The sequence below is a fragment of the Pieris brassicae genome, chromosome 1 (assembly GCF_905147105.1).
Source record: "Pieris brassicae chromosome 1, ilPieBrab1.1, whole genome shotgun sequence".
Lineage (NCBI taxonomy): Eukaryota > Metazoa > Arthropoda > Insecta > Lepidoptera > Pieridae > Pieris > Pieris brassicae.
This window is the reverse complement of record NC_059665.1, coordinates 3710363-3727810: the sequence shown is the minus strand read 5'-3', so window position 1 is coordinate 3727810 and position 17448 is coordinate 3710363. Positions and strand designations below refer to the sequence as shown.

At 31.2% G+C, this 17448-nt stretch overlaps 1 protein-coding gene across 1 annotated transcript; it reads right to left on the bottom strand.

Annotated features, from left to right (window-relative positions):
* Window positions 1–5736: 5736 nt before the first annotated feature.
* On the bottom strand, window positions 5737–17114 carry LOC123715899 (alkylglycerol monooxygenase-like). The gene is made up of 9 exons (XM_045671260.1): window positions 16791–17114; window positions 16185–16312; window positions 14831–14982; window positions 14181–14284; window positions 10284–10446; window positions 9648–9799; window positions 9094–9225; window positions 8174–8293; window positions 5737–6106 (listed from the first exon to the last, which is right to left on the bottom strand). The coding sequence occupies exons 1-9, from the start codon at window positions 16923–16925 to the stop codon at window positions 5846–5848; spliced, it is 1347 nt and encodes a 448-aa protein (XP_045527216.1). The 5' UTR covers window positions 16926–17114; the 3' UTR covers window positions 5737–5845.
* Window positions 17115–17448: the final 334 nt, after the last annotated feature.

The following is a 17448-nucleotide window of genomic DNA, read 5'->3' as shown; positions in this document are numbered from 1 at the left end:
TCTGCCGATTAAATAGAGAGAGAGAGATAAATGTTAACTCTATTACAGTAACAGGAGTAGTAATAATATTATGTTATTTTTAAGTATAATTATTCTTATCTTTCTTATTCTGAATTGAGAGTCCAGATTGCATTGGACATCAAACATTCGTTAAATTAATATCATCACGTGCTTTATATAATTTATAACAATTAAGAACTTTTGTCCATGCTGTGACTAACAAGCTATGAACACTTCTTCCTTGCGTCTTTATCCTTGTGTGTAACATTATTGTTTAGCTAGGCTCATCCAAAATATAAAAAAGACCTCGGCAAGCACAGTAGCAACACGTTGTTATTATTGTCTTTCCCAATTCTATAAAGAAAAAATACAAAATAGAAGTCTTTTATAGTATTGATTTAAATTATTATCTCCCCATCATTTATTCAACACGATCAGTCAGTCAGTGTGGAAATTTTAAATATTTCACAAGAGATTTTATTCTTGCGCAATTTTAAATAGTGCCACGCCAAACAAAAAATGTTTATTATCTATTTAGATAATTGTTAAATGATAACCATTATAAGGTTAATTTTTATCGTAGTTCCGAAAAAAACGTGACCTATTTGAAAGATGTTTTCGCGTTTTGTTGTTATAATTTTAAAATTGGCCAGAAATATCATTTCTATAGATGGTATTAAAATTTGTGCTATAATGTTTGTTGTTAATTCTTTAGAGTAGTTTGGAAGACTTTTGTGCTTGGAAGCCTCAAGCGATCACCATCAATTGAATTCTAATAATATCACACAGGTCAAACGGATCCTTATTTTGAAGTCGGTTAAAAAATAAAGGTGATAAAATATTCAGAAATGTATCAAGTACAGGTGATCCGAAATCTCAGGACGAACAAAGTTTAACCAACCGACTATTATGTTTGGCATTTGGAGCGTAATGTGTAAGGCTATTGCAATTTTAAGTTAGCTAAATTCAAATTGCAGCTACCTAATTATAGGTATTTCCTAACGGACTGCGTATTCGTTTTATTAATAATATGGTCTGGGTTTCGTTGAACAATATTTAAAGGGAAGCGTGTGATCACTACTATTATACTATCGTATTTTAAAGCTATTTTCTTCAACTTTTAATATGACTCGAATGAACTATACCTTTATAGTAATCATATATAGCATTCTCAAAAATTCTATTTTTATTATGCAAATAGAAATACTGAGCATGCATCTATTAAATACGAGTTCTTGCTAAATCTTGTGCAATACTGATCGCGCTCACCAAACTTTTAAAAAAATAAATTGTAGCATATTTTTACAATACATAGCTGTCTAGTACCAGATCGAAGTAGTGTCTGAAACAATGACAATCAAGGTCCTTCAAAAAAGCCGATTCTTAAAAGACTGGCAATAGTCTCTCTCTGGCGTAGTGCGTGTCTATGAGCCGCGGTATTATGAATAAGGTGAGCCTACTGTCCGTTTGTGTTCTATAAACAAGTATGACATTTTATAATTAAAGCCTAATAATATAGATACTTTTATAGATTTGCACTATAAATGAATGTCATAAATACGGTTAAAATTATATTAAATTAAATATTTACCAGAACTAGACTTCTTTAGAAAGAAGACTCAAAGAATGGAAACATTTCAAAGCTCTTCCAATTATTTTAAAGTTTAAAATATGTACTCATTTCTTCACAAAGGTTATAAATAGGACAATCATTTTGTCAATATTGTAACATATCCGAACTGTCTAGACAGTAAAGCTCATGTCAAATGCAAATTTGATATAATAACAATGCAATGTAACGCATTTGGAGTATACTATTGGTAAGGTTGACAATTTAAATGGAAATGTAGCTGAAACTTTCATGAAATAATTGAGAAAGTATAGACATTTTCTTGAGTTGAGTGATGTTCGGATTTCATTCAACATTTGTCAATCGCTGCCACCGCTGACACATACGACAGCTCACTAAAATAATATTGTTTTAAGTAAATATGTGAAAGTATATAAAGGGACGAATAAACATTTCTGTTACCATATTAATCTAAATAGTAATTAAAATAAAATATGATAAATAGAAAAGTTTGGTCCCTGTCGACCGTTCATTGCATTGCGATAGTTATTCGTTGAGCGAGGAAAGCACAAACACTGGGATCGTTATAAAGTAAATTAGTAATATTCAATATATAACTTAGTTGGATTGGATATTTCGATTTTATGTTTAGTCAAACCTAGCTAGCTATAACATCACCAATTACACGCAATGTTTTTAGTATGAAATTGTTTCATTATTTAACACAAAATAATTTACATACTAGTCTGAAATGAGTTTTAGTCTAATCAGTATCAAGAGTCATAATATAAATATATTAAAATGGTTTTATGTTGTCTGTAAAGTCGTTTTCCGGGCGATAGTTTAACGTGACATCATCATAACAAGACATTCATAAAATGATTGTATACTTGTATGAATAAAATTGAATATTTTTTTTGAATTATCACTATTTTGGATACAAAAAGTAAATCCTCGGATGCACAGGCCAATCGATTGGAAGAAAAGTAGATGCGGCGCAAGCATACAATGAGTGCGTGCTGCTGGAGATCATCGATTTATTAGACGATGTCAGGTCAAAATTAATTAATTGATTAATTATTTATAAATTTATCAAAACGACAAATTTGGTATACTTAAATCTTAAAGCGTCCCCGTAGTATATACATATAGTCTGGCTTTTCGCCAGATAAAGCTATCTTATGTGATATTACAAATTATGGTTTTCGTTAGTAATGTAAAAAAAATCTGTGCAAACACGTGTACATTCCATAGCTTAGTTCATATTGTGATCGGTTAGTTTTAACATAACCAGTTATTGCATGTGAATATTATGAAAGTCATACATTAATTGCATCATACTGTTAATGGTAAAGTCATGGTGTCTTTAGAGTTCCCTGGCCGTGCAACATATTCTCTTGTACCTAACTATTTATTAATCTAAAACATAAAAACACAAAAAACTACATCACATATAATACAGTTTTTTACTAGTAACGTTGTTCAACGTCGTTCGATTTAACGATGGCCTCCATAAAGCGTTGACTTTAATTGGCTTTGGTTGGTTTAGCTTGTCTTTTATACAATGATATATACACTCTACATAGCATTACACCCACTCTCGATTACGACAACAATTGAGTAATAAAGTACTTTTTAAGTTCCTAAAATTAGTAAAAACTGCCCGCCCGCAATAAAATCGACTGTTGGCATCATGCATACGAACTTTCCAAGAAATTCGTTCTTTTATTTACTAATTGGGATTGGTTGCACGTGTATTCTATTGTTGACTAATAAATAGGAGTGATTAATTATCTATACGTTTTTTCTTCTCTCCATTAAACCACAACTCATAGTGAGTTGCTATAAAATGCTAATTATATAAATAAATAAATATAATATAAAAATTAAAAAAAAAATATAATTTACTTTCAAAGGAGAATTTAAGTAGCAAAGTTAAACTCATAAGGTAGCAAGTCTTTTGTAGGTAAGTAGCAACAGAGTAAAAATATCCTTCACAGAAGTAAACAATAGTTGAAAAATAGAAAGCTTCATTTTGTGTTGGAAAACTCAGAAACAGATTAACTAAGAAATGAAATATTAAAAGCTATTTTGAAACCTCTTTTATATAGAATCGAATTATTAAAGTAAATTAAGCCAAGATTACTTTTGACTAGACAAAATAAGAGAAAATCTAGTTGGCTGCCCGCTACTCAATGCTTAACGATGTCATATGTGAGTACATAATATTTTCTTTTTAGATATTGAATAATATGTTTATGTTTAGTCGGTCACTATATCTTTGTATACATGAAATAATTTATGTGAACAAAATTTTTAAATAATTGTTTACGTAGGACTTAAGAAATGAAATAAATCAAATTAATACTAGGAAGTAACAAAATACGTCTTATTTTCCAGATAAATAAAATTTAATTCATATAAGTTTCTTTATTTTTTGTATAAATTATACAACGCTCATCTCGTAAATTCTACTCCGTAGATCATCCTCTTACTATTTGCAAATATTAAGAGAATTTCTAGCATCATAATGTTTAGACGAGGCAGGCTTGAATAACATAATTACAGCAAAAATTAACATTCGCTTCTTTCGGTGACCGTCAGGGTTTTGGCCTTTTTAACAAAGGTTTGTTATAATCAATTATTTATTATGCTTTAGATAACAAAAAGGGCAACATATAGATATATGAAATATTATTTTTATATAAATATTTATTATTATAAGTATATTATTATATAGTCAGAACAATAGTAAATAAATAGTATCTCAAATAGAGTGCAAAACTATGGCGCGTTTCGTTTGGTTTTGAATTATATCTAAAAATATATACAAATATTTAAAGATTTTGTTCACTCGATATAATAACACATATAGTTACAAAAGCTATAAGCGACTTCTTGAATTCAAATAGGATTATTTATAAATAATATTGTATAATGCAACATGTTATTCTTGTTGCATCATAACAGTTACACATATTTTAATAATTTAATAATCTATCACTAGTAGATAGTATTTTTATTATTTTAGTTTTGTTTCCTGGTTTTAAAAAGAAATAACTGTTAGTCTATATATAAGTTTATTTTAGACATATCATTTAATTGAATCAAAATATATGCAGTAAAAATTTGATCTTGGAGCAGAGAACAAACTATCCCTTTAGGAACTTGAGGCTTCTAGTTTTATGCCAAAGCTGTCCAAGGTAATTTTTGTCAGCCCTCCATTCCACTACTGCGCAGGAAGGATGACTCGCTGGACCATACCGCGAGGAAGAAAGCCGGTCTTTTGGATTCTCTCTTCTCGTTGACCTCAACGTTGGATGCTCAAAGGATGGCACGATTAATATTATTGCCGTGTGATACTTCGATTCCTGAATTTATATTTTAGCAATGTGCCATCTGCAAAGTACTATCGCCTGTGGATCTGAATTAGTTAGGCATGATGGCATATTCAGGAAGTACTGGAAGACCGCTTCAATACATCCGATCCCTAAAAAAAGCGATCGCTCTGATTCGTCCAACTGTCACCCAAAAGCTTGTGCGCCTTTATGCTCCAAAATTATGGAAACCATAATTAATCAGCCAGTTCCTGAGGTATCTAGAGGGCCACCAGCTGATTTGCAATTATCAGTATGTGGTGACCTTCTTTATTACCTTACACATAGGTGGGCAGAGACAATTGTGTCCAACGGGGAGGAGGAGAAATTATGCAAATTGATTTCCAGCTTTTTCGTTTATCGGAGCATCAAAGTCGTCATCGACGGACCATGTTCCGACCATAAAACTGTATACGTCCCAGAATCTCTGTCCTATCCCCGACCCTGTTTCAGAATGCAGAAGCATATTAATAATATCTTGCAACATAGCAACATTGATTGCTATGCGGATGACAGCACTCTGTACACTAGCTGTGCAGCTGTTCCTCTGGCAAGTTGTTGAGTATGGAAGCAAACTTGTGTCTGAAGTCGAAACTCTGGTATGTGGAATCCCAGACTACGAAAATTATAAATAAAATTCTAAGCGTTGATACATCGAATGACATTCAGTGTGAGTGTTGACGGGCGGCGGCGGTATAACTTAATATCAGATGACCCTCCCGCCGTCTGCACCCTTAATAATTTTAGTAGTGGCCAAGATCACACAAGAAGTAAAATAATAATTCATAAAACAGTGAAGTACTTTATTTATTCAACAGTTACATGTTCGTACATAATGCCCAAACTAAGATCTATTACTACTAGAGGTCATTTTATTTTCTACATTTTGATGATGATTCTAGTCACCTTTCTTTTCGACTTTGATGACAATAGTTTTATAAACAAATAAGAACCAAAATATAGCAGAAGATACGTAAAACATTTGAGAAAACAGGTTAAGTCTTAATGAAGGCACTAGGGATGTAGCAGTGATGAGTACAAGACAACGTAATAGCTCTAAGAACGGTGCTTTTGGGGAAGCGTCCAGAATCATTCCAAATACCGTGAGGGAGCCCAGGAGATAAAGAACGAAAGCTACAACGGCGACTGGTGAAAGACTCTGAAAAAAAACAGACAAAATTAAAATTGAAATCGATGAGTTTCTTCTTGTATCACTGACACAATCTTCGAGAATTGACAGAATTCACTTCACGCGTATTAATTTACAGGATGCAGATACAGACTAGGGCAATTAAAATTAATTCTCTGAAATTAATCTTAAAACGTAAATTTCCTTAGGTGACCGTTTTTTTGTTGCAAAAGAGGGTACATGTATGTGGTTTACGCGAGATTTAAATAAAATGTCTTAATTTTTCTCTTTATATTTTATTTTTGTTCATGCTTTGTTTAAATGCTTTGATGATGGTTTGTAAAATGAATTTTAAAAAGTTAGCTACTTATAGAGTTTGATCTCTTCATCCGTCATCAAAAACCTTCGAACAATAAAGCCTTACGAAAAGTTCTTAAATACTTTGAAATTATTCCAGGGATTATGTTTCAGATGAAAATATTTTCCTTTAATTTAAACCAAGACTTGTTCCTTCAAATGTAATGACAAATTCTTTGTAAGGATGCGAGAAATGTTGGCGTAGGGAGGATTTTTCTTTCTAGGTGCGCATTGAGCACTTTCTCCTCCGGGAAAACCAACATATCTTAAAAAATCTACTCAGATATTATTATTATGAAACATCAGTACATTAAGAATTGATTTACAATATCAGGTACAAAATACAATTTCTATTACAAAAATATGCAGGGAACGATCAGGTTAAAGCGCCAGGGAAGATTTTTTAAATAATATTTTTTACTTAAAAATGAATTTATAGAGAACACTTTCGAAATACCTAATGTATTTAATATCCCGCATATATCTGCAAAAATTCTTAATTAGAGAATTCAAGTTAAGAGGCATCTTTCTGGAATTTGCTGTGAATGTCATACAAAAAGTTGTTAAAAGAAATAGGTAGTGTTTAATCATCCGGGTTTTACGTAATAAACTTACGTAAACGTCATTTACGTAAGTTATTTTATACCTTGGACGATAACATAGTTGGGGAATTATCTAGAAAATATAAAAAAATAATTACGAATTATGAAATCTATATTTTCCAATGTTATACAACTATGACATTTTATATAATGTTCTTATTTTGCTGAAATCTTCCTTGTTGTCTTTAGATCTTACCTAATTGTTTCAAGATATTGTAATAGTAGAAATTAATGGTCAAGTAACTAAACATTTTCCTACTATTGCATCTCATGGTGGAAGTGACCGGTGTTGTAATTATATAATATCGATATAAGCTTCCTTGTTTTATTAAGCAATTGAAGTTTTATTTATTGCTTCAACAGTTTTTTATTAAATTAATTTTTAGTTATTTCTTGTACAACTCATTTTATTTAACAAGACTTGATTTTAAAAGGAAATTCTACTATCAATATTATTTGCACGAGAAGTCTGATGTCTTGCATATTGAGAAAACAGTTAATGACATCTGAGACGAACACCAAACGTACACACATTTACTATTTTATATAACTTAGATAAAAGAGCTAGAGTAATAAGAACTTATAAATAGTTTTTGTGTAGTAACTGTTTATATTTGAAACTACTCGAAACACTCTCAAGGGGCATTGACATCACTGAGAAATAATATTTTCTTTGGTTAACATAGCTTTTACACATTGAAAGAAAACAATTTTTAACCGGATTAAAGCTATTTATATTATTATAAACTTATAATTATTTACATAATTTTAAATTTAAAATTTTCCGACGTTTCGCGTGCGTGATAAATAATTATAAGTTTATAATAATACAAATAGCTTTAATCCGGTTAAAAAATTGTTTTCTTTCATCACTGAGAAATAAAGATCCTAGATTAGCTTATTTATTCATAATTGTCGTATTTATACGGCTCGTCCTAATATCCAGGTAAACAGGTTTTATCACGGGTAGATCAAACATTTATACAATAATTATAAATGAAGAGTTTGTCTGATTGAAATTGTTGATTTGTATTGGAAGATCCGTTTTAGTTCATTAGAAAGGCTACAAGGTATAAGGAACGCGGGTAGAATCGATGGCACGGCTAGTAATTGATATGTTGTTTATTAAAATACTTACCAAATGCAGCATAAAGAGCCGATAAAATCCAAACAAAACCAACGCGTAGTGGCACAATAGGTAGGCGGTACACCACTTTGGAAGAATTACATCATATTTTACTCGAAGGTGAAGATCCGGCTGGTAAAGAAGAATATTCTTATTAATTTTTTTATCAAGCAGTCTTGGCTTATTGGCCTTGCTACTCTCATCCCAACATTTCATTAGCCGCATTTAATAAATAATAATCCTTTATTACTCCTATGTAACATTTGCAACAAACAATTACATTACTGTTGAGAAGGTATTGGAAGACTAGTCTCCAAACTTAGTAAGTACCTGTGAAATGGATAACCAGGCTTCGTTCTACAGCAAAGTCATACTGAGTGGTAACAAAAAGTACATATATATTGGGTAGGGAAACAAATTTAATGGTTTAAAAAGGACAAAAAACATAAAACAATCAACTAGATTTAACACTTGCTGGTACGAAGAAGGTAAAGGTTGTAACATAACCGACATAACTTAAACCCAAAGGTCCTTTTAAAATAATTTGATCACAATACAGTAACTAATTTCTGAGATTAAGACCAAGAGTTTTATAAATTTAATATCTTTGGTTTTCTTGCGAAAATATGCTGGATTCTACTTGCATTCACAGAATAACGATATCACTTGTTACTGTTCCTGAAGAACTAACCAATCCAGTGTCAGCAACAAGGGCTCATTATCCCTAAGGTAAAATTTTCAAGAAAACAGATAAAAAACTGAGGTAGGAAAGGTTGGGTTGGTAGAGCAACTTGTATTTTTTTAAACGTTCACGGTTTATGATCGCCGAAAGTACATTAAAGCAATATTGAATTAGTATTCTATTGAAGTTACTCTAAAATCAACAAAAGTCTATAAGTCTATAAATTATTGAAATTTAAAAAAATACTCACATCTTCAGGCATATCTTGGAACCGTACGTAGTTTTCAGGTTTCCAACTAGGTCGGTTAAATACGGCTTGAAGTTTATGACTCCAGGTAGTATATTCCTTGAACTTAGCAATTACGTACTTGGTGTAAAATGTCTGAAAAATATACATAAAACTATAATAATCTATTAGATAAAACTCCTTTAACAGCAATATAATCGCGGGTAATGTCCGTGAAACAGCGGGACGGTTCTAATTTTCAAATAAAGATATCAAAAATCGTGAAAAATAAACTCTTTAACGCATTATAATAATGTAGTTATTAAAGGTTTTTTTAAGTTATTTCATTTTTAATAAATTATTAATACATTAGGCCTAATCTATTCTTGAACAGTAATATATTTTGTAATTTTTACAGAATAAAAATATTTATATAGGTACACATAAGCCTAGAGCATCTATTTTGGCTTTTTAAAGTATTTGTAATATGTTGTAATGTTGTGATGAATTGCTTAAAAGTTCTTAAACACAATGTCTCGTGACATCAAATATCTATAAAATGATTCTAGTATTTCTACCTGTAAGTGAATAGGATTGAAGGAAGGTTGTTGATAAATAAGACCGTAGACAATCCGATCAGTGTCCTTCTCAGCTCTGAATGTACCGAAGAGTTTATCCCAGATAATGAGCACTCCACCGTAATTTACATCAATGCAGTACGGGTTGCTACCTGTAACGTATTTTTATTAATGTAAAATTTAAATAGACTGGCAAAATATTTCAATGTCACAAATTTGCGCTAATTTTATAATAAACCCCAGATAGGAAACATGCACCTTTATACGTCGTTTTAACTAGATTCAATCCAGAGTTTAGGTGTTGTGATTGAAATCAAGAGGTTTTTTGTGCCGACTCATTTCGTTGATTTTATGATCATAAAGATAAAGAAATCTATTGGTGAACATGAAGTTTGACTGGGAAACCTGAGATAGAGTTGACTATTACACGCTCATTTAACTACCAGCCTGCAATTACATTGGAAATTACTAATTGTCCCTCTTTGCTATAAAAATTGGTCTCATTGTCACGTGTGAAAAAATAAATACAATTAAAATCAAAAGACACTGAAGTATACACCTGATACCTGTATATAAAATAAATAATAAAAATTATAAACATTTTAGAATGTATGTATGAAAAAAAAAATTACTTACCATGATGAATTCTATGGTGACTGGGGGTGTTTAAGAAGTATTCCAGCGGGCCGAGACGGTTAACAGCTTCCGTATGTATCCAGAACATGTACAAGTAGCTGAATTGGTGGTGGACCATAAATTGGGCTGGTGGGATTGCCAATGCCAGTGGGAGATAGAAGGCCTAAACATAAGTCGTAGATTAAGCTATTTCTATAAATGAGTCTGCTATTTATAATACAATCTAAAGTACGGCGCAACTCAGGTGTGTTTTTTACAAAAATAAATATTCGATTCATACAAAAACATTGTGTTCTGCTCATCAGTATTTTTAAAGTACAGTAATGACATACATGAATATTTATTATCATATTCACAAAAAAATTAGGCCATTGAAAAAAGAGGAATATCAGTAGAAATATTTTGTCTGTGATTTTCCGTGCGTGATTGCAAGGAAGCTACAAACTCATTACATAAATCGGATAGGATTATAACATGATTGGCAGGTTATTATAATCCATTTGATAGTAGTTATTATTTCATACAAGGGTAATATTTATTACTTTTCTTCTTAAACTTCGAAATTATTATTATTAATTTTAGTCTGATATATAATAATAATAAATCATGCATTTGCCAAGATAGTGGTACAGTGGTTAGATCGATCAACTACAAATATCCGCACAACCAGCCATATATAAATAGGCATGCAAATGTCATATCAATATTTACAATGTCTTATAATAAGAACATAAAATAATGTCAAAGTTAAGTTTTTTACAATTGGTGTCAAATCTATGGTCCAAATAGTTGAAATAATTACATGGCTGTGATCTATAACTTCTAGAAAGGTGATTAAATAGTTTTATAGCCATGGCATTTTTTGCATACATACGGCCCACAGCCGTGTTGGATCTCTCCTTAAAAACTTATCTTATCGTTGAGACCTCAAGTGCGAAATAAGACCATAGGTCAGTTAATATATATGGTAATGAACACAGGAAGTATTTTTTTATATTTAAATTGCCTCTGTCATATTTCGTGTTTACAAAATAATCCAATAATTAATTTATTTATCTTGACTAACCCAGTTTTATAGAATATATAAGCAGGTTGTGTAAAAAAGTTCCATATTGGTTTTTGATGATATATTTATCGACATTCGCGATATTTTATATAGGTTTCGTTATTAACATACTTATATTTAGACATTTTAAATAATCAGATACATAAAAAAGATAGGCAAGTTTCCTCGTAAATATTACATTAGGCTACGTGTAGATAAAGATTATTCTTTTGAACTAGGAGAAAAGAAAAAAGAGTGTTTATTTTACACATCAGAAATTCACGTAAAGAACCGATGTTATTAAATTATTATAAAAAATCTTAGTAGTTCGTGTACATATTATAACGTTATATTCGTAAGCAAAATTAAATATGTCGGGTCTATAGTAAAATATACCACGATAAGTTAATACAATGCTCCTAATCCAGATTTGTTCTCTCATTACTTTGCGGATAATCTGAGCGACTTAGGCTTAATCTCCGAGTAAACCTTTTATCCATGCATTGTAATGCTAGTTTGTTACACAGTATAATTTTATTGAAGTTAATGGTTAAACTTCGTTGTATTTAAAATGTAAATATATAGCTTAGTTTCTACATAATAAGCTGAAGCCACGGCTTCTACAGTTCTATTAATTTCATCTATCATAGGTAACTGAATCTGACCACAGAATTAGGCCGAGCTTGTTCGTGCTTATTTTTACAAATATCATAACATCATTTAATTATTGACGGCAGATTATGTAATCTTACATTTTAGTTAGAGGTCATGTTTTACGATGTCTATATTTATTTAAATGGAATTATTTCGATTAATTATTGGCCAAAGTTGATTACGATCGGGCCACATATATAAAGCTATAATTGGGTTTGCATTGATCCCTGATTTTAGCCTAAGTTTTTATTAGTATCGGTACTTATCGCGTGCTCCCGTACTGTAATCGTCGCGTGCTGTAATGGTTGAGTGGAGTAAACGTTAAAGTACTTATTAGGGATGACACCTACTATCAATTAGTAATAAATTATCTGAACCACTTACCTTAAGTAATCTTTATTAAGAATGCAAGAAGATATTACATAGACCATTGTAGCCAATTATTAGAAAAATATAGGTATAGACATATTAAGGTTATAATTTTTATTATCATAGAAAATATAGCATTATCAATGTTCTGAGGCAACAATTTTTTTTAAAGAATATATTAAAAAACTTTATAGAGATTTCCCTACATTAATGAATTTTTATTAAGCCGTAATGAATACCAATTAACAAAGTAAGAATATATAATTGTGTTGCATTACAGCTAATTAACTAGTCAGTTAAACCGCATTACGAGGATACACACTTTTCATGTTTTTGTTAGGCCTCAAATGTATAGGCTCCAATAGGTATATTATTATTACGAATAATAATATTTATTATGTAAGAAAATATATTAAGAATGCTGCTACCTGTTTAAACAAAGTTTTACTCATTACTCCTTAATTTTTAAGTATGTCCGAGTATGTTTGGTAGCCCTAAGTATGAGGCTTGAACACCCCTTAGCATATGGAGATGCCGGTCCTGCCTCTGATGTCGGAATAGTTAAGTCGTGTCGGCATCATTCTCATCGGATTTTGGGTCTCCCATTTTTCTCGATGGTCGCACGTGACATATTGGTGTTAATATACTTGACCTTTAGTTTGGGATCAAATACTGTAGGAACCAAGTTGCCAACGCCTCTGCAGGCAAGACACTGGATGGAGTTCACACTACATGTCGAACAACATAAGACGCAAATATCATAATATTATGTAATGTAAAGCATTTTCGTGTAAACACGTTTATGTAAACTAGCCCAGTTGCAGCGAAGTTTGTGTTGGACGTCAGATTGATTTCAGAGGTGGAAATTAATCATATCACTTCAACTACTCACATCTTATACAATAAATTTCGTCAAACATTTGAACACTAATATCTGTTTTTATGGCTAACATTTAGGTCTGAAGATGTACTACATAATTTTTAAAGAATTTCTCTCGTATGTTAATTGAAAACATTGTGAGGAAACCGACATACCTTAGACCCAAAAAGTCTGACGGCGTGTGGTAGATGCAGAATTGATGCAATAATTGCAGCAAGAAACAAATTTGATCACGAAAAAGATAGAAATCTAAGGTCCAGGCCTAAGAGCCTAAGCCAAAAATAACTTTGAAGAGTATAGATGTTAAAAAGCTTATCGATTTCTTTGTCACGAAAAAAACTTGTTCAGACAAACAATAATTATTAACTAAAACCTCATTAGCAAAGAAAAGAAACGTAACTAAACTAGTTGGGAACGAATGTCGTATCGTATAAGTTCAGGAGTTTGTTACGCGAAAGTTTCGGTGAAGTTAATGTACATTTAGGAAATACGCTTCAGTCTTTTGTTAACATGAGTATAACATTTATATAGAAGAAAAAAGCCAGAACATATATTTATCCCGAGTCAAGTTTAGTAAATATTTGAACCGCGAACACAAAGAGTTTAATAAGTGTTAGTAGATTTTGAAGTTTCAATTATTATTTGCGTATACTCGCAAAGTTTTTATACTCAAGATGTTTTAATGCACAACTTATTTTGAGGTTTAAAGACCTTTGCTCACCACGTTTACGTTAAAGATCTGTGCAGTCGATTAAACTCTTGTTATTTATGATTAACATTATCCTGAAATTGTAAATACAAAGATGTATTGCGAGATTATGCTGCAATATATAATGTATTATCTCGCGAAATTGTAATATGTCGAATAATAGTCATTTTACTGTCATATATTTGTACGGTACGTAGTCTGTAATAAAATAGCTCTAAGTGCTTTATTTAAAGTACTTACAAAGCCACACCATCCCTGCAAAATGGACTGCCTGACGCCAACTCCCATGTTGAAGTCTTCCGAGGTGTGGTGAACTTGATGTTGTGCCCAAAGTATATGGATTTCTATAATTTAACCAAATAATTAGAATATGCTTCCCTTGGTTGTAGTAGCGAAGCAAAGGTCTCAATTTTCAAGAAGGAAATAATTATTTTAGCTTGAACACGGCACACAAGATGCTTCCTTGCATATAAAAAAAGCTGAAATTTTATATTTTCTACAATATGTCATGTACATGACTTTGTAGAAATTAAAGTTCTACGTATATATAATTATATAATAATAGAGAATATATAATTTATGGACAAAGTTTGTCTTAATCAAAGTTCTTTTTGTTATTTGCCCAAAATAAGTAGACTTTTGTCTCAAGGTATATTTTATTATTTCTGTAATGTTGCTTTGGCGGGTCATGCCTATACGTCTCCTCTTGGAAATCCAGAGTGCATAAACAGATTGTTCTGTCCAAAAAATACTCAACACAACACGACACAAACATCAACGGCTTGCCCATATATAAAGAAAAAATATCTAGGACATCGCTATAGAAATCTAATTCAAAGCAGAAAAGGAAGACCAAACGTTGACCACTGATTTATTTAACAAGTACAAACCATGACAGGCTCTATGCATCCAATAGTAGCAGAAATCCATTCCCAAGGCTGCCAATAGCCAAGTGGTAGTGGAGTCCCATGGCAATTCCACCATCTTCCAATTGTTATAAATCCATGTGTAGGAATAGAATTCTGCACCGCGCCATATCATCCTTAGAAATAAATAAAAGCTATTAATCTTAGTTTGAGGGCATAAATAATAGTTACAAGTTCAATATTTTCTCCTAATGGAGACTAGGTTTTAGGAGACTAGGATTACTTAAATACAAATTCATAGGGAATTTGTATTTAAGTAAATTTACTGTGGCTTACCAGTAACGCTTTGAAATCCTCAATGTATTTAAGAAAAAATTAAGCCATTTTTAAACTAGGCTATAGACATCTAAACCCGTAAGTATGTGAGGCACAGAGTTTTACTAATAAAAAACAAATATTTTTATCTCTTGGAAACGAGACTTCAATCTTATGTTATTATCAATCGGACTTTATAATTCGTAAAAAAAACTAAATATAAATTAATTCATCTGCTCTCAATTACTGAGCTTTTATCAAATGAATGTTAATGCATCGTTATTATTTAATTAAAACCTCGTAATGTTGGATAAAATTTCCAGTTTAATTAAAATTAGCTCGTAGTAGTAAATTAATAAACATTATGATTACAAGTTTATAAAAAAACACTTTAGTGTTCATTTTAATGAACAATACGAAACTAGGAGTGATTAAAAATATCGATTCCTAGAATATTTAATTAATTCTTTAATTTTCTAAATTAAATCATTTTAAAACTTCATCAAGATCCAGACACTTATTAGTCTTGTCAAAGCGTAAAAAAATCACGTCAAATTGATAACCTCCTCTCTCGAGTTCGTTTTTTCTTACTAATACAAAATTCCAATTTTGTATTAGTTATAATTATCTAATCAACAAATTCTGACGGGTCGCATGTCACCTCTGCGTGGAACGTTATTTAATATTATTTGTTATTGAACGTGAAGGTCGTTCCAGTGACGTAGTTGATCACATACAAATTGTGTTTTTTAATCTATAAATAACATCCTGATCCGAACAGGATACCTAAGAAGCCCCGTTACTCCATTTGGAACTGGAGACAAACTTTTCTGCGAGTATTTCTTTTGTAAATGACTTATTGCGATTTAGGACAAGAACTTTGAAACATGATGCCTTTCTAACGGTATTTTTCACCATACGATACAGTACAGATTGCTAGAAAAAAATACACTCCTTAGGTTTACACACACGGTCTTACAGTTTAAAGCCACAGTCTAATTTCTAAACTACCACTACTTTGTGCTGTCTTCTTGAAGGTTATTATTATATAAAAAATTCATACCTGCCACCTTCGACGAACATTCCATTTGAGAAACTTGTAATACCATCATTTAGGCGAATACCTCGTTTACCTTTAAGTTTCAAAACTATATGTTCTAATATCATAAAGGTAAAGAAGTATGGCCATGACTGAAACAAAAGATGATAGAAATAAATTTATTTAAGGGATATAAATAATGATATAATCGAGTGTTTTACAACAGTCGTCTTCAGCAAAAAAACGTATGTTACAATAGAATAACAATGTAAATTAAAAAAATATGTGTCTAGATTTGGGTTTGGCATAAAAGATATATAAAAATTATTAAAGTATTAGCAACAGTCGATATACATAATCAAAATTATCTTCCAGGAACCTTGTAATTATTTTTAATAATATAATGACTTTGTTTAATGTAAAATCTGCTAAAACTCATCAATTGGAAAGATAATGTTATAAAAACAAATAATTTAATATTTCAAGTTAGTTAAAAACGACATTTATTAATTTAAAAATTAATTTAATTTAACTATTTGCTAACGTATAAAGTATATTTAGATTTCTCGATAAATATCTATTTTATTGTAAGATACATAAGGAAGTATAAACTTTTCAAGACAAACAAACCTGCACATAAAAGTTGGGAACATCTTCTACACGCTCAAATCTGGTTTTCTTTGGGTCAATTAAATAAAACATTCGACCCACACCTTCCGCAAAATCACTCGGAGACGATAACACGGAACCGTTATTATGGTCCATTTTGACTAATCGGACTGTCACTGTTTAATTATTTATATAAAAGACAATTACTAAAGCGATTAGGCAGATTGATGAGCGCGTATTTCGTTTGATTGTGCAAGGCAGCAGCGGTGGGGTGCTTGCCACGCACTGAAAAACTTCAGCATATCAGAAACACAGGCTGGTTTTTATTAAGTTAGTTCAGCAATGCGTTAAGTATGGGGACGTGTAATGATAATGTACTTGTAGTCGAATTCTTTGGTACGTACATCAAAGCGCAAGATAACGCAAGAAACCTTATTGTGATGTAATTTGATATCAACTCGGACTAATTGCTAACTGTAATGTGAATTTGTCTGAGGGCTGGGAGATATTGTGTCTCCCTAAGATTTTTTTTTGAAAGGTAAAACCTAAAATGTGCTGATTTCTAATTAAACGAAATATGGATCAATGGTCTGACAAATTCAATTTTTGTAAATAAAATGCTATAGTAGAGCTATTACGTCCCTGAAAATCTAATCTAGGTTAAACTATTTTTTCTGGA

Bases quoted from the DNA above. Each gene is read 5' to 3' on its own strand.
- LOC123715899 (XM_045671260.1), bottom strand. From the start codon at position 16,925: ATGGACCATAATAACGGTTCCGTGTTATCGTCTCCGAGTGATTTTGCG. The intron at 10,447-14,180 runs GTAAGTACTTTA...ACTTATGTTTAG, and splicing joins TGCAGGGATGGTGTGGCTTT to GCCTTCTATCTCCCACTGGC. The intron at 9,800-10,283 runs GTAAGTAATTTT...AATACGTTACAG, and splicing joins TCACCATAGAATTCATCATG to GTAGCAACCCGTACTGCATT.